This window comes from Rousettus aegyptiacus, unplaced genomic scaffold (genome assembly GCF_014176215.1).
Source record: "Rousettus aegyptiacus isolate mRouAeg1 unplaced genomic scaffold, mRouAeg1.p scaffold_m13_p_2, whole genome shotgun sequence".
Lineage (NCBI taxonomy): Eukaryota > Metazoa > Chordata > Mammalia > Chiroptera > Pteropodidae > Rousettus > Rousettus aegyptiacus.
This window is the reverse complement of record NW_023416295.1, coordinates 34357617-34382268: the sequence shown is the minus strand read 5'-3', so window position 1 is coordinate 34382268 and position 24652 is coordinate 34357617. Positions and strand designations below refer to the sequence as shown.

General features: G+C 39.2%; 2 protein-coding genes across 2 annotated transcripts; both read right to left on the bottom strand.

Annotated features, from left to right (window-relative positions):
* Positions 1 to 559: 559 nt before the first annotated feature.
* Positions 560 to 3316, bottom strand: LOC118613731 (serine protease 58-like). Its single transcript, XM_036237251.1, has 5 exons — positions 3259 to 3316; positions 2534 to 2723; positions 1861 to 2117; positions 1082 to 1230; positions 560 to 709 (listed from the first exon to the last, which is right to left on the bottom strand). The coding sequence occupies exons 1-5, from the start codon at positions 3314 to 3316 to the stop codon at positions 560 to 562; spliced, it is 804 nt and encodes a 267-aa protein (XP_036093144.1).
* A 6604-nt stretch (positions 3317 to 9920) lies between these two features.
* Positions 9921 to 20422, bottom strand: LOC107519263 (lipopolysaccharide-induced tumor necrosis factor-alpha factor homolog). The gene is given in 4 exon segments (XM_036235844.1): positions 9921 to 10255; positions 10258 to 10447; positions 18046 to 18132; positions 20252 to 20422. Coding segments are annotated over 4 exon segments (783 nt in total).
* Positions 20423 to 24652: the final 4230 nt, after the last annotated feature.

Genomic DNA, 24652 nt, shown 5'->3' with positions numbered 1-24652 from the left:
TTCATCACCTAACCCTTTTGAAACCCTTATAGCTCATGCTGTCATAAAATTCTAGTTACCATTTCTAGTAATTCCATTGTTAGCCATCTATTTAACATCCCAGAATTTACCGTAGCCTTATTAGATGTGATGGGGTGAGAGGGTACAGGCTTAAGACTGACTAGGCACTAAGGGATGTCTGACAAAAGGAGTTACCATTGAAGTGTCTGCAAATCTCACTGTCACATTTCTGAGACTCGTATGTCCTCTGGAGGGTGATGTGGGGAGAATAGCTCCAGAAAAGTCTGAGGAAATCACACAAGTAACTAGAAAGCTGGAGGAGAGAAAGAGAGTGGGTGAGAGTTATCCTATTTATGAGAACATTACCCAGCTCAGAGCCTTTCATGATCATTCAAGCTGGAGCAGTGAAAGGATAAGAGAAGTCGAGAGAAAAGAAGGAGCAGAAAACTTCTTACAGCCACAGACTCTATTCCCATTTCGTTCTGAGACTAGAGGGAAAGGAAGGGTCAAGGATGGTAGACCAAGTTCTGAGGCTGCTGGGCGAGGGAATAAAGTGAGCTCAGTTGGTACGGATGACTTTGAGAATCCAGTCTGTATAATGGGAAACCTTGGTGTAGTAGCCAACATCACCTCTCAGAATACACCCATCTGACCAGGATAGGATCCCTTGCAGCTGATTTTGGCATAGGATTGGGGAAGCAGCCATTTCCTGTTGGAAAGAAGAGAGATGGGTCAGGCAGAGTAGCCAAAACAAAGATTATCTAATGCCATGTCCCTATCAGAGGTGCCTAGAATAGGAAGTTTTAGGTGTAAGGGCTGGAAGAAATGTCTGATGGCCATCTTGGGCCATTCCCACCACCACACCAGAGGAAGCCATAGAGGACATGCTGAGATGTTTCCACCCGAACATCCAAGATCATTCATGACTGGAAGGAGGCCTCTTATTCCTTCCTAGACCCCAGTTTACCTTGATATCTTTTTGGATGTGGAGACAGGAAATTGGATTGGGTTAAGAATGATGTGTGGCCCCAAAAACAATGTTCCAGACAAAACTTAGGAGGGACAGAGGTAAAAGAGTTACCTTACATGTGTGTATGCTCTCCAGAGATGATCCCGCACAGAACATATTCTCTGTGATTTTAACAGGAATTTGCCTTACAGAGGACTCTTGGCAGTATTCATCAGAGAACCAAAAGACATTCTGGTTTATCTGGATATCAGGATCTGCGTCTGAGTCTGAGTACACACACACACACACACACACACACACACACACACACGCACGCACACACACACACACAGATTGTTTCTCTTTGATCCTTCAGATATCCATCTCCCTTTCCTCTCTTTCCCTCCCTCTTTTCTGTTATTAACCTCTCCAACATTCAGTGAAAGTAAAAGCCAAATTGAAAAGGAACCAGAGAAGAAAACAGGTAATGAAATGCGAAAACCGAGGTCTGGTTCCAGAGTTGTAAACTGCATGCCTTGAGCTTGCACATGCATGCTTTTACTTGTGAATGTTTGTCTCTAAGTTTCAAATGAATGAGCCAAACTCACCATTGCCAGTGAGATTGCCCTCCAACCCCTTCCTTACCCAGCCACCCTTTCACCCTCACCTGGGTGATGAATGAGGCAGAACACAGGATTCCAGAGGCCTCTAGCCATATATGGCCACGTTATTCTTGGGTATATCATGTCAACAATTTGGGCCTCAATTTCCACATGAATAAAACTAAAAGCTAAGATATCTAAGTTCTCAGGCCCCTCCTAGCTCTCATGATCTATAATAAAAGTTACATGATAATTCTCATTGAGTGGGTATTCAAAGAGCACTAAGGGACTGCCTTAAGGGTCACTCACTGGAATTCTTCCATGACCAGCCCCAGCCAGAGACAGTGCATGCATCCCCTCTTCTGTCGTCTGTAGTATTGGGCAGAACTGCCAGATTCACCTGATCACTGAGCTTTAGGGAATGGTCGAGCTTGATGAGCATGAGGTCATGCTCAGCAGAATCCCGGGTAAAATTTGGGTGTTGGACAGTGAGCATGGGTCTTAAGCTTCCCATCTCGTTTAGGGAAATGTCCTCTTTTGAAGCAACAATGTCTATCTCAAGGAATCTGGAATAGGCAATGAAGGATTAGTAAAGGAAAGAGGTATCATTCAATTGTTTATTATGCATCTTTTCCCCCGCTAACTTGCTTTGCGACTTTGTGTAAGTTCCATAGCTTGCCAAGGCCTCTATGTCCTTGTCTGGAAAATGAACAATTTCCATTGCAATTCCATAATTCTTTGATTTGTTCCACATTGTATGTGGTTTATCCCCTGGTCCTCACCTTTCCCAGTTCCCTCTGCCTGCATCACCCCACTCAGGAACCTAACTCATCGCCTAGATTTACTTCCTGCCTCCTTAAAACTGCTTCTCAGGTCTGAAAGTGCCCGGTGCAAGTCTCTTCAGGGCTGAGCTCCTGTACCCCCTGAGCAATTCCAGTGACTAAGGGGGAAAACCTCCCCCTCCAGGACCCCCACCACTCACGGTAAGAAGCAGTGGGCTGCAGTGAGAACCCACTGTTTGTGGATCAGGGTCCCCACACAAGGTTCATATTCCGAATTCAGGAAAATCAAAAAGGGTGGTGAAGTTTGGATGTTCATGGGATCAAACTGATCGAATGGTTGGACTAATTTTGCTTGTGCTGGTGTTGGTGTTATGATTACTGTTGTTATTGCTGCCAGATAGGGAGGAAGAGGGCAAAATTTTAGAGACAGGGCAGACATTCCAGTGGACAGATGTCTGAGACATTTTATGTGGACGTACTTTGAAATGGCCTGTGTGTTATTGACATTTAAGGTATTATTGAACCATTTCAGGACCCCTCTATTAATTTTCCCTTGGAGTTCCCTCTGTATTTGTGTCCTCCCTCCTACTCATGCCTCCTCTCTTTCTTTCCTATTGATTCTTCTCTTTTCTTCAAGCTTCCTTTCTAGCTATACAGAAAAATCACATTCTTTTGTCAACACCCATCATCAATCGTGTCAAGTCTTATCTCGGTCCAAATCTTCTCTTGTGCTCAGGAAGCCAGAGGAAAATTGGTGGGCTCTGGATATGTCTTGAGTGTTCTAGGAAACTGCCAATCACTGGGGTCCTAAATTTTTTTCTTTCTAACGAACCGATGATCTCTCCATCTCTCTTATCCATTTCCTACGCTTTCCTCCAGTATGACCTTTTCAGAAGTTCAAGCTGAAATAGGAACCTGTACTCACCAGTCACCATCAGAAAGGAGAAAAGTAGACAGAGGTGGTTCATATCTGCTGTCTCCATACCCTCTTCCAGTGAGAAGACCTGGGAACTGAGTGAACCACCAACCAGCCTGATCGACTGGAAGCTTTGCAAAGGGAGAAATTACAAGGGGCGGGGGAGGTTCAAGGGACCAAGGTGCTCTTAACTCAGGGATAATAGCACGGAGGGAGAAAAGAGATCCAGACTCTATCCCTCTAGAGTGTCTGCCCTCCCATTAGAGTCCGGGAAATTTCTCCAAGGTGAGATGCCTGACCCCTAGGTGCATGTACTATAAGCCAAAGCTTTGCTCTCCTTTATTAGCAAAGAGAAATATCAACTGGCCAATTCTGTCTGCCTTAATCCACTGTCTCCAGTAATAATTCAGACTCCTGGTTCTCTTAGGCTTACTCACCTGCTCTCACTTAGTATGGCCGATCTCCACCTCTGTGTGTGACATTTACCAGCCCTCAATCTAAAAATAAACTCCCTCCTCTATGAACTACAGACCCCCCTCACCTAACACACTGAGCCTTCCTCTGTGTCACATTGACCCTTGTCCTCATGTCACACTGGCTCTGCCCCTGTGTCATCTCCTCATGTCATACTGTCTTCATCCCATTACATCTTCCCTTTACCTCTTAAATATCTCTGACCTCTCCCTGAAAATTTACAGAGCTAGTCAGATACAGACAGGGGATGCTCAGCATAGGGCTCCTTTGGAATGGAGTCAAAAGGATATTGAGTAGAATGTATCAATTGGCTTTCACTGCATAGTAAATTTCCTTAAAACCTAGTGGCTTAAAACGGCAGTCAACTATTTGCTCAAAATTCTGTGGGTTGCCAATTTGGGATGAGCTCAGCAGGGCAGTTCTGCTCTCAGCAGGGCTTAGTCATACATCTGTGATCAGCTGGCAGTCAATGGTCCCATGAGTATGTCTGGTGGTAAGCTGGTTGTTGGCTGGAGTGATGAGGGTAACTGGGTCATGTGTCTATCGTCATCCAAAAGGCTAGCCCAAGATCATTTCTATGATAGTAGCTGCAGGGTACCCAAGATCAGCAAAATGGTAAATCCCAATATCCAAGCACTTTTTCAAGTCTCTGCATATGTCATATTTGCTAATGTCTCATTTGCTAGATCAAGTTGCCTGGCTAACCCAAACTCACAGAGTGTAAAAGAGACTTGATGAGACAATGTGTAAAATCGTATTGCAAGGGAACAACTAGAAGAAGGTGAATAGTTTTGGGCCATTTATTCTTGCTATTTTATTGTGTAAATTTTAAAACATACAAAATACTTAAAAGCATTGTGCAGTGTACACTGCCGTACCCTCCACCTATTTTCTTCAACAAACATTTTACTATATTAGCCTGATCACATAGCTATCCATCTCTAGTGGTGGCTGTTAGTGCAATCTAAATACAGAGGCAACCAGCTCACTCCCTTCTTAATTTCCTGCAATTTGTCTTTCTCTCCCACCTCTCTGAGACCTCCTCCTTTTTCTCTATTTGTGATTGTTCTTCATAGCTGCCATCCTCACCATATAACTCATGAGTTGCTATAATAGCTTTCAAGCTGGCCTTCCTTGATGAGCTATCTCTTCTTCTATCCAGTTTGCCAGATTAATCCTTTTTCATTTTTTGTGCTCTTGCTTAAAAAGCTTGCAGTTGTTCCTAGGGCCCATCGCTACATGTCTAAATTTCTATGCATGGCTGCCAAGGTTCTTAATAATCTGGTACTAATGATGCCTGACTCTGTAGGGATATGACACAGTGGACAGAGCCAGAGTTCTTGGGCAATCTCAAAAGCAGCCTGCATCCCTGGGAGACCTGTTGATGCACTTCTTGTGTCTTTCTGACCAACTCTAGTTCCTGTATGTCCCAACTTCTTTTTAAAAACTGGCTGTAATCTTTGGCTTTTAGCTCTCAGCCTGCCCCACCCCCATAACACACAGCTGACTGTCTCCTATCAGTACTAATTTCTACCTTGACCTGGATACCTTCTTTTCCTAGTCTTTGTCATAAGCCCCTTGGCTTTCATTCCTCTATGGTCATCTGTGCTCCTATGGTGAGCAAGAACTGGCTCCTCCCTCTGCCATTTGCTCAAATAGTGGCCCTGATTGTTTTTGAAGATATTCCTCTGATTGACTGTGAATCCTTGGTTATACTACTTCCTGAGTTCAAGGCCAGCAGAAAGGATTCCTATCCATCTTCTGATCTGGCTCCACCCCTCGCAACACCAAGGAAGATCCTTCTCTTGTCCCCATCTGTAACAATCTCTGTCTGGCACCCACTGAGCTCCACTTGTTTAGACTGGGTTTTCAGAGCCCCTCCGATTCCAATCTGAATCCACTCCCCCATAAACTGTTCTCTGGTGCATTATTTTTCTCTCTTCTCCACTTTGGACTTTCCACTTAAGGCCAACGAACTTCTTCAGCATTCTTCAAGTCGACCATTTCAATACATGCTTCCTTTCATTCTTTGGTTCATTATACATATTTGGGAGCACCTACCCTTATCCACTCCTTGTCAAGGAGTCTGCCCCTGGCCACAGCCCTTGCTAAGTGGCTCAAGTTTGGATGTCAAAGCGCCAGAACCTGGATCCTTAGACATACCTCCCAGATCAGTATTGCTCTCCCTCAGTGCCAGCCCCAGTTCTGCCTGATCTGAGTCTGATCCTTCCACACTCATAGTTCATCCTATCAGAACTTCACATGCTTCTGGATGGTCTCGGCCTTAAGAAGTCCCATTTATTTGGTTTATGACTTTAACTTCCCTAAGGGCAAGATTTATATCTGATTCAACTCTGTGTCTCCAGATCCTAGCATGGAACCTGGCACCACACAGTAAATCTCAATCTCTCTCTCTCTCTCTCTCTCTCTCTCTCTCTCACACAGTTTTTTTTTTTGATGAATGAAAAAAATGTGTATCTCCTGACTTAAAACTCTCAACAACCTGCCACACTGGCCTTACCTCCAGGTAAACTAAGTTTACTGGCTTGAGTCAGGTCACTTCCTTGTGAGTCACAGGGAAAATAGAATTCCCAGATTATGGTCTTTGATCTCAAGGGATGGGCAGTGGCCATTATTGACATAAGATTTCATCTTTTTTCCTTTAACAGCTTAATTGAAGTATAATGACATATAATAAATTATACATATTTAAATTGTAAAATTTAGTAAATTAACAAGCATATTTCCAAAAGATTCTGTAAGCCCCTTTGTAATTCCTCCTTCTTTCCCTCCCATCTACCATCCTGTCACCAGGCAACCACTAATCTGCTTTCTGTCACTATAGGCTAATTTATATCTTTTAGGATTTTAAATAAATAGAATCATATGGCATGTTCTCTTTTTTAAATCTGTCTGCTTTTATTCAGCATAACTTGAGATTCATACATGTTGTTATGTGACTTTAGAGTTCATTTATTTTCAGTGCTGAGTAGTATTCCATTTTATCAATATACTAAATTATTTACTTGTTGATAGACATTTGGGTTGTTTCTAGTTTTGAGTTGTTACGAGTAAACCATCTGTGAACACTACATATGTGGCTCTTTATTTAGACCTATATGTATACATAAATGTCTACATTTATATAGACATATGCTTCTTTTTCTCTTGGGTAAATAACTAAAGGTGAAATGGCTGGATCATATATAGTACGTATATGTGTAACTTTCAAAGAAACTACCAAGTTGTTTCTCACCAACAGTGTATGAGAGTTTTAGTTCTATATCTTCGCCAATACTTGATATACTCAGTCTTCTTCTTTTTAATTGAGATATAATTGACATATGATACTGTATTAGTTTTATGTATGTTGTGTGCTCCATCTTTCAATTTCAGTTATCCTCATAATTGTGGTTTTGGTTCCTTTTGGTTTTAATTTGCATTTTCCTAATGACTAATGATGCTGAACATCTTTTCATGTGCTTATTTGCCATCCATCCGTATATCTTCTTTGATAAAAGGTCTTCTAATCTTTTGCCCATTTTAAACTTGGGTTGTTCCTTATCATTGAGAATGTGAAGGGCATTTTATATATTCTGGATAGAAGTCCTGCAGTACTCCCAGCAGCTAGAGGAATGGCTCCCAGAGGTCCATCTATGTACCTCTTCTCTAGACCTGCTTGTCCCCGATCTTCCAATCATTCCCCTTTCAAACCCCTGACCAATCTGATACACTATTCATCACTGACATGAGTCCTTTATATTTTTTATTTCAGGCTGCTACACTTTCTACACAAAATAGATGACCAGGTATACTACCAAAGCTCTTCCCGTGGGGAGAGTTTCCCTTCACTACTTTCCTCTAGGGCCATCGTTGAATGAGGCCATAGTAAAGAGGACCGTTTTTCATTTTACCATGTACCAGACTGATCCATCTGTGTACCAAGCACAGGTTATTTTTTTTTCCATAAGTTGATCATGATTACATCTCCCTCTTCCCTTCCCCTCCCCCTCCTCCCAAACAACCACTAGTGCAAGCTGAGGGAGAAGCAACGATGCCATAGTAGTGGATGACACAGGAGTCTGAGCCACATACTGATGCAACTTGCCCTCTGGCCTTGCTCAGGATCAATCCTAGATGTATCACTTCCATCTTACTACGGACTTCTGCCAATGAAGAGTTCGGCTGCATGGTTAGTGGGTGTCCCAAGATCAGGTGTTCTTTCTTTACCAGGAGCTAGTAGTATGTCAGCAGTATTTTTTGAATAATTCTACCATCTGCTGCAGATGGCGTAACATCGCTTCAGAACTTTATAGTCTACATGGTGATTCTCCTATTAGGGCTGGCTGTAAACTTCATAAAATGCCTTTTCCCGCCACAGATAATTCTAATAGCATAGATCTGCCAAGTAGCAGGGCTGCTTGTACCATAGCCTGAGACTTCTTCAGAGCTTTTTCCTTCTCTGGACTCCACTCAAATCTAGCAGCCTTCTATGTCACTCAACAGTGGTTTGATGCAGCATTTCCAAGTGTTGAATATGCTGACGCCAGGACCCAATAAGCATTATATTTCTTCTCAATGGTGGGATGCCTGACACGTTCCAGAACACTAGACACTGATGTGAGGAGTCTCTAAATCTACAAATTTATCCTTTACTCTCTAGAGTGCATGTGTCTTATCAAGGCCTCTGACATTCTTGCTACCTTTTTTTTTTTTTTTTTTGGTAAATAGTTCACCAAGTGAATCAAAGACTTTATTTTTTAAAAGCAGATAAACACCAAAGTATAATGTAGTATCCATATTCATTGCAAAAATAATTACTGGAACTTTCAAAACAACAAATGAATAAGCTGAATCGATGGTTACGATTATAATTTTCAGCCAGTATACAAATTTTTGTTCAAGGTCTAGGCTTGATTTCTACATAATATCATCCACATGCATTCCCTGTGCTTATTTACCATCAAAATGGGGACTCTTAGAAGTTGAGTCCAGCTTTGTCTTGATTTCAAAGGTGACCCAGCAGTGAACTGAGAACTCTGGCTTGCTGCTTGGGTCCTAGAAATCATGTCTTTTGATGTTATACAACAAACTTATTTCTAAAAAATAAAATCAAACTTTAGATTCCTGTGAAATAGTTTGGTCCCCAAGCTTTTCGGCACCGCAGTACCTAGATATGCTTTTTTGTCTTTCCAAACACATCACCAGGAAACTGAAAGGGGCCTCACTTTCAAAGTGAGGTATTTGAGAACCACACTAAAGCCAAGTAAAGGCAGTGGATGCAATGACCCATCAGTTTCTGCTTAAGGAAAAAAAAAAATATGTGAGAGTGCCCTGGCAAATGGGAAAATGATACCAATGATATGGTTACAGAATATAGTTCTATAAAGCCCTCCTTTCAAAATTATGTTCGAAGGTGTTTAAGACCAAAAGGAGGCCATGAAAATGGTTAATACAAACAACTTCTTATTAAGAAAACAACCACTTGTGGACAGTGAGGATGTGGTACAAAGAATGGAGGGAGGGCAGAGTAGGGGTAAGGTCCGGCTCTCTGTTTGTACCATGCATTTATGACCTCATGAATGTGTCTGATGGGTGTGAATGGCCCCTTCATGTACTTAAAAATGAATTAAGAAATTAAAGTGAATTCGTGTGCTAATGAAAAGCCTGCAGTTACAGAATCTGAGAGTGAAGGCCTTTGTCTATAAGGCAAGATTTTTGTCACCAGAAGTGGAAACAGAAGGACATGACAGCAGGTACAAAGAGCTAGTTCAGCCATACTCAGGCCAGAATGATCCCCAAACTAAGGCAACCTGTGGCTTCTCAGTTAGAGCCCACCACCTGAAAGGCCCACCAAGGCAAGAAAAGAAGCTGGCAAGGTAAATCACCAGAAGATACACAGACGAGGCAATGATCACAGTTAGATGGGATGACCTGGGGTCAAGAGCAGGTGGGAAACCCTTGACCCATCACGAAAAGTGTATGTCTTTGCATGTCCTATGCACAACTCCAAGCAGCGATTTCTGGGTTTTGGAAGTGTGTTATTTTTGCGATATTTTACCCCAAAAGGAGACACGAAGGTGAAGCCCCTGGAGAGATGCGACCACCAACATGGGATCTCCACCAGGGGTGAGGCTGGGTGAGAGTCGAAAAGGACTTCTTGCCACAACATGGCTCCCTCCAGGTATGGCGGAGTCCTACAAACGCTTGTAGGTGCCCACAAGAGCTTTGCATTTGGGACAGTAATGGTCCACGTCCCGCAGAGCGTCCACAAAGAAAGGGATGAAACAGCAGCCCAGTACGCACCCGAGCAGGAACAGGCCCCCACAGGAGAGCCAGGTGAGAATACCGGCTTTATAGGAGAGTTGAGTCACAATCATCCTGTTACAGTTAGGACAGCGCATCTGCACTGGGCGGTCGAAAAAGACTGGCAGCGGCATGTTGATCGTCTGCACAGCAACTGCCTTGGCGTTGGAGACCGGCACTGGCTGGGTGTAGAATGCAGGAGGGTTCACATCCTTTCCATCTGGCCTGTCGTGAGCCCTGTCGCTGGCCCAGGCATGGGTGCAGGAGGCGTGGGGAAGTAAACGTTAACCGCCACTGTCTCTTCATTGGACGGGGGCCCTGTGGGCAGTGACGAAGGCCCAGCGGCTGCCTGGTCGGGTCCTGGAGCAGGCGTTTTACCACAGCCCGCGCCGCCGTTCGGGCCAGGAGGTCTCTCTTGCTACTTCTTAATCATCTGTTCTGATTAACCTGATATAGTGGTTATCTGTTGCTCTGTTACAAATTACCTCAGAATGTAGCAGCTTAAAACAGTAAATGTTTGTTATCTCACAGTTTCTGTAGGTCAGCAATTCAGGAGCGGCTTGGCTGCGTGATTCTGGCTCAAGGTCTCCCATGAGGTTACAGGCAAGGTGTTGTCCAGAGCTGTAATCGAATGAAGGCTTGACTGGGGCTAGAGGATCTGCTTCCAAGATGGGTCACTAAAATGGATTTTGGAAGGAGGTTTCTCAGTTCCTTTCCACAGGAATCTCTCTGTAGGGCTGCTTCAGGGTCCTTATGACATGCTACTTGACTTTCCTCACAGCAAGTGATCCAATAAAGAGCAAGGAGTGAAGCCATAATATCTTGGAAGTCACTTCTGTAGCATTCTGTTTTTCAGAAGGAAGTCACTAAGTCTAGCTCACACTCAAAAGGAGAGGGATTAAGCTCCACCCCCTGAAGGAAGAAGTATCAAAGAATCTGTGGGTGCACTTGAAAACCACCACACATGATATCATCAAGCTAGACAATCACTGTGATGAACTGCAGAGTATCCAGGCAGCCCAGATCCCTTTGAGTTATATTATGACAGAGAGTAAAAGAATTAACTCTAGTCAAGATTGTAAATGTCTGTGTCATTCACATGCATCTCTTCCCTTTCCTTGACGGGAATGGAAATGAATGTATTTGCCAGTCGATGAAAAGTACTCAAGATAATTTTAATCTGTTCCAGCAGAAATTTTACACCCGGCATAGTAACTACAATTAGGGCAACTATTTGGTCCAAATTATTATTCTCTATGATGAGATATTTTTTTGGGGGCCAGACATTAATTAAACAGGGGATGTATGAGAGCCACCTTCCATTCTTTATGTTTTAAAGGGTACTAATCTCTGCCATTTTCCCAGGACGTAATATTGTTTATTTACTATCTTGGTGAGGGAGTAAATTATATTTAGATATTCTACTTGGTTTTCCCCACTAATACAGCTTTTGTCCTACAGTATAAGGAATTGATGTGGAGGTTCTGCCAGTTACCAAGTGTAACCATTTCAACTGCACATTGGGGAATCAGAGAAATAATCCATTCCTACTTTAGTTTTATCCATAGCATTTATCACCATCTAACGTAACATATAATATACTTATTCATTTCATTTTTTATCTGTCTCCCAAATGAATATAGTTTCTACAAGGGCAGACATTTTTTTCTTTTTAAAAATTGATTTATTTTTAATGCCTATAGAATTCCTAGCATAGCACAGAAATTGCATAGTTCTGGTACATAGCACATATTCAGTAAATATTGAGTGAAAAAATAAATAGTGCCAACTTTCAATGTAAGTTTGTTATTATTGTTGTTATAATTGCCCCTAAGAATTTCCATCTCTCCTAGCAAGCATAAATTGAAGTGTGAAGTAATCACTTTGGAGCAAATTCAGGGGAAGTTTCTACAAGGGGACCAGAAATGACCACGGACACCTCAAGTATCCCATGGAACAGCGTATGCGTTGGTGGCGGGCTGAGAGGTGGAAGGCAGACGGTGAGGAACACTGCTCCAAGGTTCTCAGCACTTTTCACATCTCTCTCCTCTCCCAATGAGGGTCGAAATAACAAATTTAATCTTCCCTATTTTCCAGTGGTAGTTGTTGCTGTTTTTGGCTTCCCAGAATGGAATTGTTTGTTATTAAAGCATTAAATTAGTCATGAAATATTTAAATACTTTCAGGTGTTCTCTTGAAAAAATGAAAGATCTGACTATTGTCATGTTTACTGGTGCTTAGAAGTGGATACTCAGTTCAGACGAGGCATGTGTTTTTTTTTCTTATTTTGTCACAGTCCTCCCCACTCCTTATCGTCTTTTTCACACTAAGGCTAAGTGATAGTTGCTATTTATCAATGCATGAATGGAATCATTTTTCTTAAGGTTAAGAAAAGAATGATACAGGTTTTACATCCAAATCCACCTAAAAATTGGGAAGAATGAACTGTAAACAGAAAGAAGCATACATTTTAATAAAAATGGATAGAATGTTTTGGGGAGGTAAGAGATCAAAGACCATTCCTAAGTATTTAATATGTAACATACAAACAGTATGACTGAGCACACAGAGTGCAATTCAGGGTACAAAGAACCTAAGTTTGCAATCCTTCCTCTAATCCAATGAAAAGAAATAAATAGCATATTTTATCTATTGCATAATTTGCAAGATACTTATTTCTCTTTTAAAAATATCTGTAATTCACATATTATGCACAGTAATTTTTGTTTCTATTTTTCATATTGACATCTTCCTCTCAAGATACATACTGTCCCACTCAACTCCCAAATTTTTCCCTTTGCAAATAGTAATACAGAAGGACTCACTGCTGGTTCACATGCTTCATGACGGCTGCTTCCTTATTTGCGTAAAAAAAAATATTATGATTCTAGCTCAGAAAAGACTTAATTAAAATCTTTGAAATGGGGAAAGAGTAATTTATTGTTTTAGTTGCTTTTTGTTGATGGTTTTAGTATCCATCCATCCAGTAACTATAATTAAAACAGTAAAAGTAAAATTTCATATTAGTGATTTGAATTCTGGGATGTCCTTAGTGAGTAAATACACATGATCACTAGAAAATAGTAATGTCACCAGCTACAATAATCCAGATGTTTTTTTAAAAGGCCAAACACAAATTGTCACTAAGCTGAGCTTAAATGATAATTAGGATACTGGTACAATATTTGTCAAATTCTTGCAAGGAAATAAGTGTGTTCTTATATTTCTCTAAATATGTATTTCTCCCTCCACCATCTTCATTCAAGCCAGTTATAAAAATAAAGGAGTTATTGAGCCCAACATTCACTGATAGGCAAGCAGGGAGCTTTTGGGTATGAACCAGACTGGGGATGACTCATTGGAAGCCAAATGTTTGTATGAAAAGCTCCCCCTAAAATGGCACAAAAGCAAATATTAATAAACATGTTTAAAAAGCATTGTAGAACTCTTGGGCAGAGAGGTTAAAATATTGCCACTCATTCCTAATCACACTATTTTGATAAAACATTACTTTGCTACCATGGAGGCTGACCATTCAGAAATGGGGTTGCTATAATTTGTAGAGCTGTCCTGACTCACATTACTTATTTTGAAATACTATTTTGATAATCTCAGCCTGATCTATATTTTTAATGCATCAAAAATACATGTGCTACTTGTGAAAATTTAAAGTTTCCTAAAGATATGTCTCAGTTGGAATCTACACAGAGGTCACAAGAATGATTAAAAATGGAAATTGTTTCTTGTTGAGCAAACTTTTACTTTAAATGGCATTAAACGTATATTTAAATCATGTACCTTGATGCGAGCTATTGTCCTAAACATCCTTTGTTCGTTAGTCCTCAAGCAAATAAAAATGGTTGTGTTTGTTCTGACATTTTTAGCACTCATCAGGTTCCTGCTTAGACTTATCAGGCCCTTATTTAAGAAAGAGAGCCCATGATTCAGACTGATTTGGGACCTATGGAAAATCAGTTTCTGTTAGAAGTTGCCTCTGAAAATAAGGCGCTAATAGTGGTGAAAGGTTGATGTTTTTCCATCTGGTCCCAATTTGAAAAGGAATGGTGAGGGGGGTTCAGAAGGTGATAGGCCAAGAGGCCAGCCCTCCTGCTAAACCAGGCTGCTCTTTTTCTGTGACCTACTACTAGGGTTCTTTGGCTTGTTAGCATATTTTAAAAAGGACATTGAAGCATTCAAGCATCGACAATTGATCTCATTATTGAACCAAGCAGCAACACTCTCAGAATTTTGTCTTGTATCCAAAAAACCAATGGGAAGTACTTAGGGCAGTGGCTATAAAGAGATGCAAAGACAAAGGTTAGTATCAAGGAAAGATAAATTATGTTTGATCTCCATATTTGGGGCTGGTGTTATCTATTTTTGTAGCAAAAACATTCTGACCAGAATGGTTATAGATATAGCCCTGCTTTCTTTAGTCAAGATCGTGAGAAAATGGGTTACTCTAAATAAATTAATTTCCAAGATTTCTGGGATTTTCCTTATTAAGTACTGAAATGTTTTTTAGAAAAACAAACATTAGAAAATGGAAGGACCTCTGTGAAGTATGATCGAAGGGAAAGTGGCAGATACATGGAAATTTTTATTTCTCCCGTTATGCTCTTCTATAAAGAATGAATTTTTAAATAACTAAATGTATTATTTTTTTAATACTTTACTTGAAACTATTTCCATAGAAATAAACAGGTTATATACTTTTGACTCCTCAAACAGAGCCAAATTGAGCTTTTTCTTGATGATTCATTATCGTTATTATAAAACTCAGTTCTTCTCTGTGCCACAAAGCAATGACACCTTCAAGTAGTCCTGAAGTGTACTGAATGATCTGTTCCTACACTAAGTGTCTTCGGACTTTTAATTTACTTCTGACACATTTTCTGCTGTCTGCCGTGGTGCAAGACTGTCGAATTCCACCTATCTTTAGCAGCCTTTCTTTTGAATTTGTTGTTTTGACTTGATGCTCCTAATCAGCTGACTGTTAAGTCACATAAACAAACTTGTTAATAGTCCATGTAAAATAAAATTAAATGGGCATAGAGTGAATATGCGAGGGTCACTCCTATAAGCAATGCACAAAACAAAAACAAGACAAAAATGCTTTCATGCATTTATTTGGAAGTTTCAGTCTTATCCTTTCTATCTGGGTCCCAGCTATGTTTCCGATACTAGATGTCACTGGATACAAGATACATATATATACTAAATGATGCTCTGGCATAATTTCTTCTTTCTCTCATAGATTTGCTCAATGGTGGTCCAGGTAGATGCATGCGATATTGAATTAGAGTTATTCTCATTCTTCAGGGTAATTGAAATGATAGCCCTGGACATTTTGCCAGCTTTAGAATAATATTTTAAATTAGAAATAATTGCTAGCATTTGGATAACCAAGGATTCATTTATAGTAAATATTCCCCATAGTAAATGTGATAAACATATATTTGATCTTTGTCTATGGTTCCTGACACAGAGCTTCTAAAACCTTTTGAATTTCTTGAAAGGGAAGATAAGAGCATCTTTTGTTTTTCATAAAAAGCACCTTTCAATTCCACTTTAGTTGTAGACGTTATCCAGGTGACTCTTGTTGGGTCCCTAGAGAACTTCAGGATAAGGGATGGTTGCCACAGGAATCCACCTTGTGATTAGAGCATTAGAACTTTCAACCCCATCTTTATGACATCCAGAGAGGGAAGAAGGACTAGAGATTGAGTTAATCGCCAGTGGTGAATGATTTAATCAGTCATGCCTATGTTGTAGAACCTCCTAAAAACCTCTAACTGATGAAGTTCAGAGAGCTTCCTGGTTGGTAAACACATATTGCTGTTGGGAGAATGGTAGGCCTGGAGAGGGCACAGAAGTGCTATGCACCCCCCACCCTACCATATACCTTGCCCAGTGCATCTGTTCAATTTGGCTGTTCCTGAGTTTTATCCTTTGTAATAAACTGGTAATAGCCAAGTAAATTTGTTTATGTGCCTTACCAGTCAGTTGAGTTCTGTGAGCTGTTCTAATAAATTATGGAACCTGAGAAGGCAGTCATAGGAATCCTCACTTATGGCCTGTCAGTCAGAAGTATGGGTGGCCTGGGGCTTGCAATTTTCATTTGAAGTGGGGGCAGTCTTGTCGGAATGAACCCTTAACATGTGGGGTCTATGCTAATTCCGGTAGTCAGTGTCAGAACTGAATTGTAGGATACCCAATTGGTGTCTGGAGAGTTGGAAAATTGGTTGGTGTAAGGAAAACACCCACACCTTGGGTGTCAGAAGTGTTGTGAGTGAGAAACAGCTCACCGGGCTTTTATGATTGCAATATGCTTGAGTGTGTATCGAGTTGCCAAATCCGTATAAAAAAAACATACATGTAGGCTCTAGTCTACCGGGTAGATCAGACAAAACTCAGCTGACTCACAGATACATGGAAAGAGATCAAATAAGTAGCATGTGTTTGAAAGGAACACTTTAGTTAGATAAGGAGTGGGGATTTTTTGACAATCGTTTGGCATGTGAGTCAGAGTATAGGTCTGCATGGGTGTGTGTGGGTGGATACATCTGTGGGTGTCAGAAAGAGACAGCCAGAGATAGATGGCTGCGGTTCCATAGCTAGTAAAATGACTATAATAGTAAAATAAATTTAAAGGCATAGAACTTCATGGAGCCCTTTAAAACAGTTTTAGACAATGTCTACCGACAGGCTTATTTAAAATACCAATTGCTTCCCACAAAGAGTTTAAATTACTTCTCCTTACACAATACCAGGCAATTTTCATTTACTACTTACGTGAAATTTGGTAATTATCACGAATGAAACCCTCTCCTACATTCCTGGGAGTCAAAAGTTTTTAAAAATGGAAAAATAGAGATGAATTTGCTGCATTTCTTATCTAGAAAATGACCTTAGCTGTTTGAAGAACAAGAAGTAACAGCAAATAACTTGCCAAGGAAAAAGGAGCTATAATGGATAATAGGATAAGAAGATTTTATCTACAGCTATAACAAGATGATTTCTGATATACTTACCTACATGCAGTAATTGGGCATTACGAAGATGTAAAAAGATAGGGAACTGGTGGCCTGAATGCTTGTCTGCTTTTACCTGGGAGAATAATGATGCTAGTGAAGTGGGATCTATGCATAGAAACACCATTAAACAAGAAATTCACAGATTCTCACAGTTTTTGGCAATCACAAGATTGCATTCCTGGTCCCTGGCAAGTGTGAATTTCTGGCTAAGTCCAGAACCCACAAAGGTACTAGGAATAGCACTGGAAACTAAAGCAAATAATCCCTGATTGAAAGAGATAATGGATCAGTATGCACAGGATAACTCCCACATCTGGACCACTATGACGTGCCTCCCTGCTGCTTGCTTCAAAACTTACAACCCAGCATCTGCCCTCGAAACACCCAGCCATTGAATTAAACAATTTAGGAAGCTGATAAGTAATTTTCATGCTAAGTGCTATTACACATGTATCAAAGGAGGAAAGTTATTAATTCTTTATTTACAAATAGAGGTTTTTTTTTTCCAAATTAGAAATATGTTTTTAAATTATAATTATATGTGTTCATTACAAAAAAATAGATACAATAGAAAAGTATCATTGTTGATGTAAGGAGAATTCATGTAAAGCTATTAGGAAGTAAAGGAGTGAAGGATCTGTGCTTCATTTCACATTCCTTCTTTGTAAACTAACTTCACTCTGCTGTACATCACATTTCATTATTAACTGGTGGAGAATAAGTGATACAATTTACTTGCAAGAGATCCCCCTCACTGCTTGTCATTACTACCTTTTATGCCTATACACCATTACTGGTTCTTACATATTGTAAGCATAATATAAATTTATTCATAAGCTCCTTTGGGCTTGGAAAATTTTTTTAAAAATTACATTTGCCTTTTTTTTTTGTTTTGTTTTCATTAGTAAGATCATTCATGCACTCATAAGAAGGAAGCCCTTACCTCTCTCTATTCTAAAGCCCTGATTCTTTACCTTACCTTTTTCTTAATAGCTAGGAAGTCAAATTCCATATATACAGTCTGAGGAAGATTAATGGTGGCTTTGAGCCTTCGTGAGGGTTGGAGCTGTTGATGTAGAGGATGAACAAGATACAGAGAACGTGTGGGCCTTGTGTGTATAAGGGAAAGAGGCTTATGTTGCATTTACCCAATTAATCTGAAATCCCAGTGACTTAACACGAGAAAGTTTTAATTCTTGTTCTTGCTACATGTCCACTACAGATAGGGAGGTAGTCTCACTCAAGGACCGGATGATGGAGCCTCTGCCATCTTGTGGCTACACCAGCTCCTTGGTCATTGCAGCACTACAGTAGGGAAGGGGAGACAGAAAAATCTCAGATGGGCTTTTTGCTACCTCTGCCCAAAAGGAATACCTGCTGCTTCTGCTCACATTTCACTGCCACAGCTCATCATATGGGTTTCCTAACTTCAAAATTGCTGAGGCATTTGAGGGGAACAGATGGAATGATTGGTTAGAACTGTCTCTCCTCTAAACCTAAGTGTACATTTCTGACCACGGGCTGACATTCAAAATCAAATAAGTGATGAGGTTATTTACGTATGTCAATTTTATACTCCTTTGGCACGAATATTTGAGTATGAGATGTATAAACACAGTTTTTTACATGTAACTTAATTACTGTATGTATAATAGTTTATTATCTTCTACCACAGCTATTCAAGAAGGAGGAAGATGATTATGAAAGAGGAAATAATACCCAGCCCTCATTTTTTTTTTACCACAAATTGCAATTTGGGTTGACCGAAAGCAGAAACATGCCTGGATTTGTCAGGGTAGACTAATTTCTGTAACAATTAGTTATCTCTGGTTTTTGGAATTCTGACTAATTTTTTCTTTTGTTTACCTGAATTTTATAGTTTTTATATAATTTCAGTGGTTTAAGACAATAGAATTTAATTGCATGTGTAACAGTTCAAGGTGAGCATTTGACAAGTGGCCTTTCATGAGGTGATTCAGGAACCTGAGCTCCTCCTTCCTGAGATTCGGCCATCTTCCAGTTTCAGAGTCCTCTGCAGATTCCTCTGCATCGGGCAGAAAGATACAGGAAGAGAAGAACGGGGAGGATTAGGGGCCAGGCTTGGAAACAGCACTTATCATTTCCACCCACATTCTGTTGACTAAAACTCATGATCGCACTTAACTGCAAGGGAGCCTGGGAAATGTAGTCTAACTGTGTGCACAGGAGGAAAAGAAATGAATTTGGTAACTGTCTCTACTGCAGTGTCCCTCAGATCACCAAAATAAATAAATACAGAGAAGAAGAAAAATTAAGGACTCAGACTAGAGTTCAGTGTGCATGGGGAAAAGAACATTTTTTTCCTATTGTCATGTTCTTATTTCCTTCATTTATACTTTCATGTTGCTTCTCTGCAGGTGCATTTTATTTTCCTCTAAAACTACTTTTAAGAATGTTACTATTCAACTTTGTTGAGAAAATACAGAAATAAACATGTTGACACTCAGCTGATTGAAATGTAAACTGATACAATTTGTCTATATGAATAAAAATCTTAAAAAGAGTACGTTCAACAATTCTACGTCTAGAATTTTATCTCAGAGAAATAAACAGATACAATGAACAGATGCATGTACAAGTATATTTATCATTGTATTGGTAATAATGGTGAAACACTTTCATACCATAAATGTCCAGCAATTGAAGGTAAATTTAAAATGCTACTTCTAATAAAATATCATGTGGCCATGAATGATGCCATAGACATCTATTTAGTAATATCAAACAATGTTTCCTATACACTAAATAAATATATCAATTTACAAATCTCTATGGCTAGAATATCCCCTTTTGATTTTTCAAAAACTGATTGCATGTGTGTGTGCAATCACACACACACACACACATATACACACATACATATATATATAATGTATATGAAATAAATCAAAATCAAAATGGGAATATCCTAGACATAGAAGGTTTGTAAACTGATATCATATATATATGTAAAAAAATTTTGCTTATCTGTGTTTTCTAATTTTCTAAACAAGTGATATTTTTCTAAAAAAGAAATTTATATTTTATATTAGAGCAAGAAATAAAAACCCCCTAATGTTTAAAATGAAAACACAGAGTTTTAATCCATAGGCATCTCAAAAAAAAAAAAAAAAAAAAGACAACAAAACAAAATACCACCTGGTTACCCATACTGGCTCTGTCTTCCAGATGGCCTGCTTGCCTGAGCACCTGGAGGAGTCCCAGCCACTGGGGTTGGGGTTGGGGGGGTAGGTGGGTGGGGTGGGGGTGGACGAGCCAAGTTCTTGGTAGGGCCTTGTCTCAGTGCCAGACTTAAGCAAATCGTAGAGTCCATGCATAGCTGCTGCTCTTCATTCCTCACCTCCCTCACTCAGACAATGGTCTGCTTTCTTTTCTTTGAGTAGGAAACCTACAGAGGCAGCTGGCTTGTGAAATTTTGTGTAGGCATGTGAGTTATATGCAAATCACATGCAAAGACACTCAGAATCTTTTCTCCAATGGTTCAAGTCAAGAATATTTGACTTGGAGTTTGTATTATACCTAAAAGAAGGCACATACTTCTGAATTTCTCTCAGTCAATTTCTTTCAGAATAAGTCAAGCTACTATTAGCTTCTTTTAAGTTCACTATTCATTTTGGCATTATCCATGCATATATGCTTATAAAAGTTAAACTATTTTTAAAAATAGAATACCAGAACAATTGAATTCTAAGTGGAGAGCTAGAACATAATAATTTTATGTAAGAATCAACATCTTTTACAGTTCAAATCACTTATAATATGAATTTCTAACAGCTGAATGACAAAAATATTTTTAATTGCTTTTCATATTAATAGTGATTGTAGGAACTATAGACTTTACTTAGCAAAATCATACATCTCTATCACACACATACCAACAATCTCAAATTTTATATCTGTTAAAATTATAGCAGTTATATTCATTTAAAAATTAATTCAAAGTAATGCACTTTGAATTAATTACCTACAATCAAAATTACCTACAATCAAATCTCAACATCTTGGTTCTCTTTTAAAAACCAACTTTTAGTCAATGAGTATATTCTCTTCTTCAGAAAACTATTCTGAAACTTGGGGGGAAAAACAAACAAACAAACAGAACACACCAAGATATCACTTAATTTGCTACATTATAACACCCTATATTAGCCTAGGCTGCTTTTTGGTTTACCAAAGCAGGTTGAAAAAGAGGAAATATCAATAATCATATGTAACTCATTCTGATTTTATTGATAAGTAGTAACTTGAGAATTTTCTTGCTAACAGAAAAAGATAAGATGTTAACTCTCATATCCCTCAGGATTTTACTAGGAGGTAGAAGGGAATTAGTACCTGAGGAGCAGGGAAATAAAGTGCCAGTGCTGAGGTGAAGGCCCAGGAAAGAGACTAGCGGCAGAACCACTTTGCCTCCTTTATGATTTCCCTGGTAGGCTCTAGCTAAGTATTGTCCATAAGCAATTGTACAGCTTTTGCCACCATAAAGGACATCAAGACCAACATCAAAGGTGTGCTCTGAAGGAAGCCTTGTGCTCATACCTCAACATCGCCACTCCTCTGGAAAATCCTATCTCCTTGTCAATGGCTCCTCCCATTTGAGTGCAAGCTCTAAATGCTGATCATTTGCTCCTGACTCACCATTCCCACAACATCTCACTTCCGCAGCTTGACCATCAGTTAAAAGACCTTGGTCAGTCTGGGGCTACCCTCCTCAACCATGGTCCCCTGCTGGCTTCCAGTGGGCATGGCACTTTTCCACAGCTGAACTCAGACAATGTGTGAGGAGGTTTTGCTATATTGGGCAGAAAAAAGATAAAGAATGAAGCTCACTGACCTCACTTGAGAACTACCCTAAAAGAGTGTTGGGTCAGTGGGAGGGGCTGTGCAATTACAAAGGTAACCAAGCATACAGCTTGTTCTCTGATAACCAGAGGTCAGAGAGTAACAGGTGAGAGAAACGAGTAAAATTTGGCAGCTCAAGTTTATTTTGTTTTGAATCTCTTTGACAAAGCTGTTTGATGGTTTCTATATGATATTTATATCTACTCATCTTTCCACTTACCCAGCTCATTCATCCTCTAATCCCCCCCTACCACACAGCTTGTAGCCTCCAATACTAACCTTTTGGCTCACTACTCTAATTCTCCCACCTACCAATCAGTGAACCCATTTGCATGCCCTTAAACCCTTTTACTGTTACATCACGCATCATGGTTACCTGTGGGATGTGTACCCTCTTGTTTCCTTTCATCTCTAGAACATGCTTTTCTTTAGATAAACAGGTTCTCTGGTTAACCTATATGCCTATACTGTTACATGATGTAAAGCACAGGTGCATGCACCCCTGCTGAGTGGACAGGTGAATCCTAAAGGTAGTTTAAATCAGCCATATTTATAAACAAAGTACAGATTGTAAGTACGTAGGTATGTACATACCAAGAGGCATATAATTCTTGTGTTTGTCTGGGTATCTGTGTTTAGGTACCTGGGTTATATTTTTATGCATGTTTAAATCTGCATCTGTATACATCTGTATGTGTGTCTCAAGAAGCAGCCAATAGTTTCCTAGAGAGTATGACCATCTGTCTCCAAATCTCCTTACTTTACAGTGTTACTCTCATTTTTTCTGGAAAAATTTTTATTGTGGTAAAATACATGTAACATAAAATTTACCATTTTAACCAATTTTAACTATAAAATTCGGTGACATGAATTATAGTCACAATGTTGGGCAAACAATCACCATTACCCGTTCCCCAAATTTTCTGACACTGAAACACAAACTCTGTAACCATTAAGCAATAACTCCCTAATCCCCCTTCTCTCAACCCTTAATAACCTCTAATGTACTTTCTGACTCTATGAATTTGCCTATTTTAGATATTTCATAGAAGTGGAGTCATAACAATAATTGTCATTTTGAGTCTGGCTTATTTTATTTAGGATAATGTTGTTAAGGCTCATTCATGTTGGAACATGTATCAGAACTTCATTTCTTTTTCTGGCTAAATAATATTCCTTTATGTATACATACTGCATTTTATTTCTCCAGTCATTCATCGATAGACACTTGAATTGTTTCTACTTTTTTAGCTATTGCGAATAATGCTACAATGGATATTGGCATACTACTGTTTGTCCAAGTCCCTGATTTAAATTCTTTTGGGTACATACCTAGAAGTAGAATTCCTAAGTCAAAAGTCATTTTGTGTTTAGCTTTTTGAGGAATCATTGAACTGTTTGCATAGTAGCTACACAATTTGACATTACTATCAGCAATGAATGAGAGTTTTAATATCCCCATATCCTCACCAACATTTTTTATTTTCTTTCTTTCTTTCCTTCCTTCTTTCCTTCCCTTCCTTCCTTCCTTCCTTCCATCCTTCCTTCTTTTCTCTAACAGCCGTGCTAATGGGTGTGACATCTCATTGTGGTTTTGATTCGCATTTCCCTAATGATTAGTGATGCTGAGCATATTTTCATGTGCTTATTGGTCATCTGTTTATCTTCTTTGGAGAAATATCTATTTATGTTCTTTGACTATTTCTTAATTGCCTGTTTTTTGTTTTTGAGTTGTAGAAGCTCTTTATATATTCTGGAGATTAATTCTGATCAGATATATAATTTGCAAATGTATTCTTCCATTCCATTAGGTTTCGGCTTTTCACTTTCTTTATAATGTCTTTTGACACACAAAAGTTTTTAATTTTGAGGAAATTAAATTTATCTATTTTTTCTTGTGTTGCTCATGCTTTTGGTGTCATATCTAAGAATCCAGTGCCAAATCCAAGGTCGTGAAGATTTACTCCCATATTTTCTTCTAAGAGTTTTATTGTTTTAGCTCTTATATTTAAGTCACTAAGCATAAAAATCAGGAAATGTGAGTCCTCTAACTTTCCTTTTTCTTCTAAAGATTATTTTGGCTATTCAGGGCTCCTGATAACGCCACATGAATCTGAAGACTGGTTTTTCTATTTCTGCAAACAGGGCTATTGGAGTTTTGATAGAGATTACATTGAACCTGTAGAGTGCTTTGGGTACAATTGCCATTATAACAATGTTAAGACTTGCTACCCATGGATATGGGATGTCTTTCTATTCTATTCAGTCTTTAATTTCTTTCAGTGATGTTTTGTAGTTTTGAGTGTATGTGTAGTTTACCTTTTTGGTTAAATTCATTTCTAGGAATTTTATTTACTGTCTCCTTTTAAGTGACTTAAAATCTTTCCTCACTGTAATTATTAGACTATAATGTGTCCCTAGTGCATAGAATAGCTTCTAGCACATAGCAGACATTGAACAAATGCTAATTGAATATTAGAATCTCCAAAATCATAGGATCTTAGAACTTTGAGGAAACACTCATATCAGCTCTATTCTTCTAAAAATGAAGAATGATGTTCAGAGGCTAAGTGAATTGTTCCAAACAGCACAGTTAGCTAGTGATAGAACCAGAAGTTCACATCTCCTGAGAGTTTTCTGTGGATCAAAATGCAAATATTGTATACCAAGATTCTGTTTGCTGGAATAAATAAATGGGTGTGTTTATA

Excerpts from the sequence above, each read along its gene's own strand:
- LOC118613731 (XM_036237251.1), bottom strand. The coding sequence starts at position 3,316 with ATGGAGACAGCAGATATGAACCACCTCTGTCTACTTTTCTCCTTTCTG. Across the intron at positions 2,724-3,258 it reads CTCCTTTCTGATGGTGACTG|CAATAACAACAGTAATCATA; the intron begins GTGAGTACAGGT and ends CCTATCTGGCAG. Across the intron at positions 1,231-1,860 it reads CTGGTCATGGAAGAATTCCA|ACGCAGATCCTGATATCCAG; the intron begins GTGAGTGACCCT and ends ACTCAGACTCAG.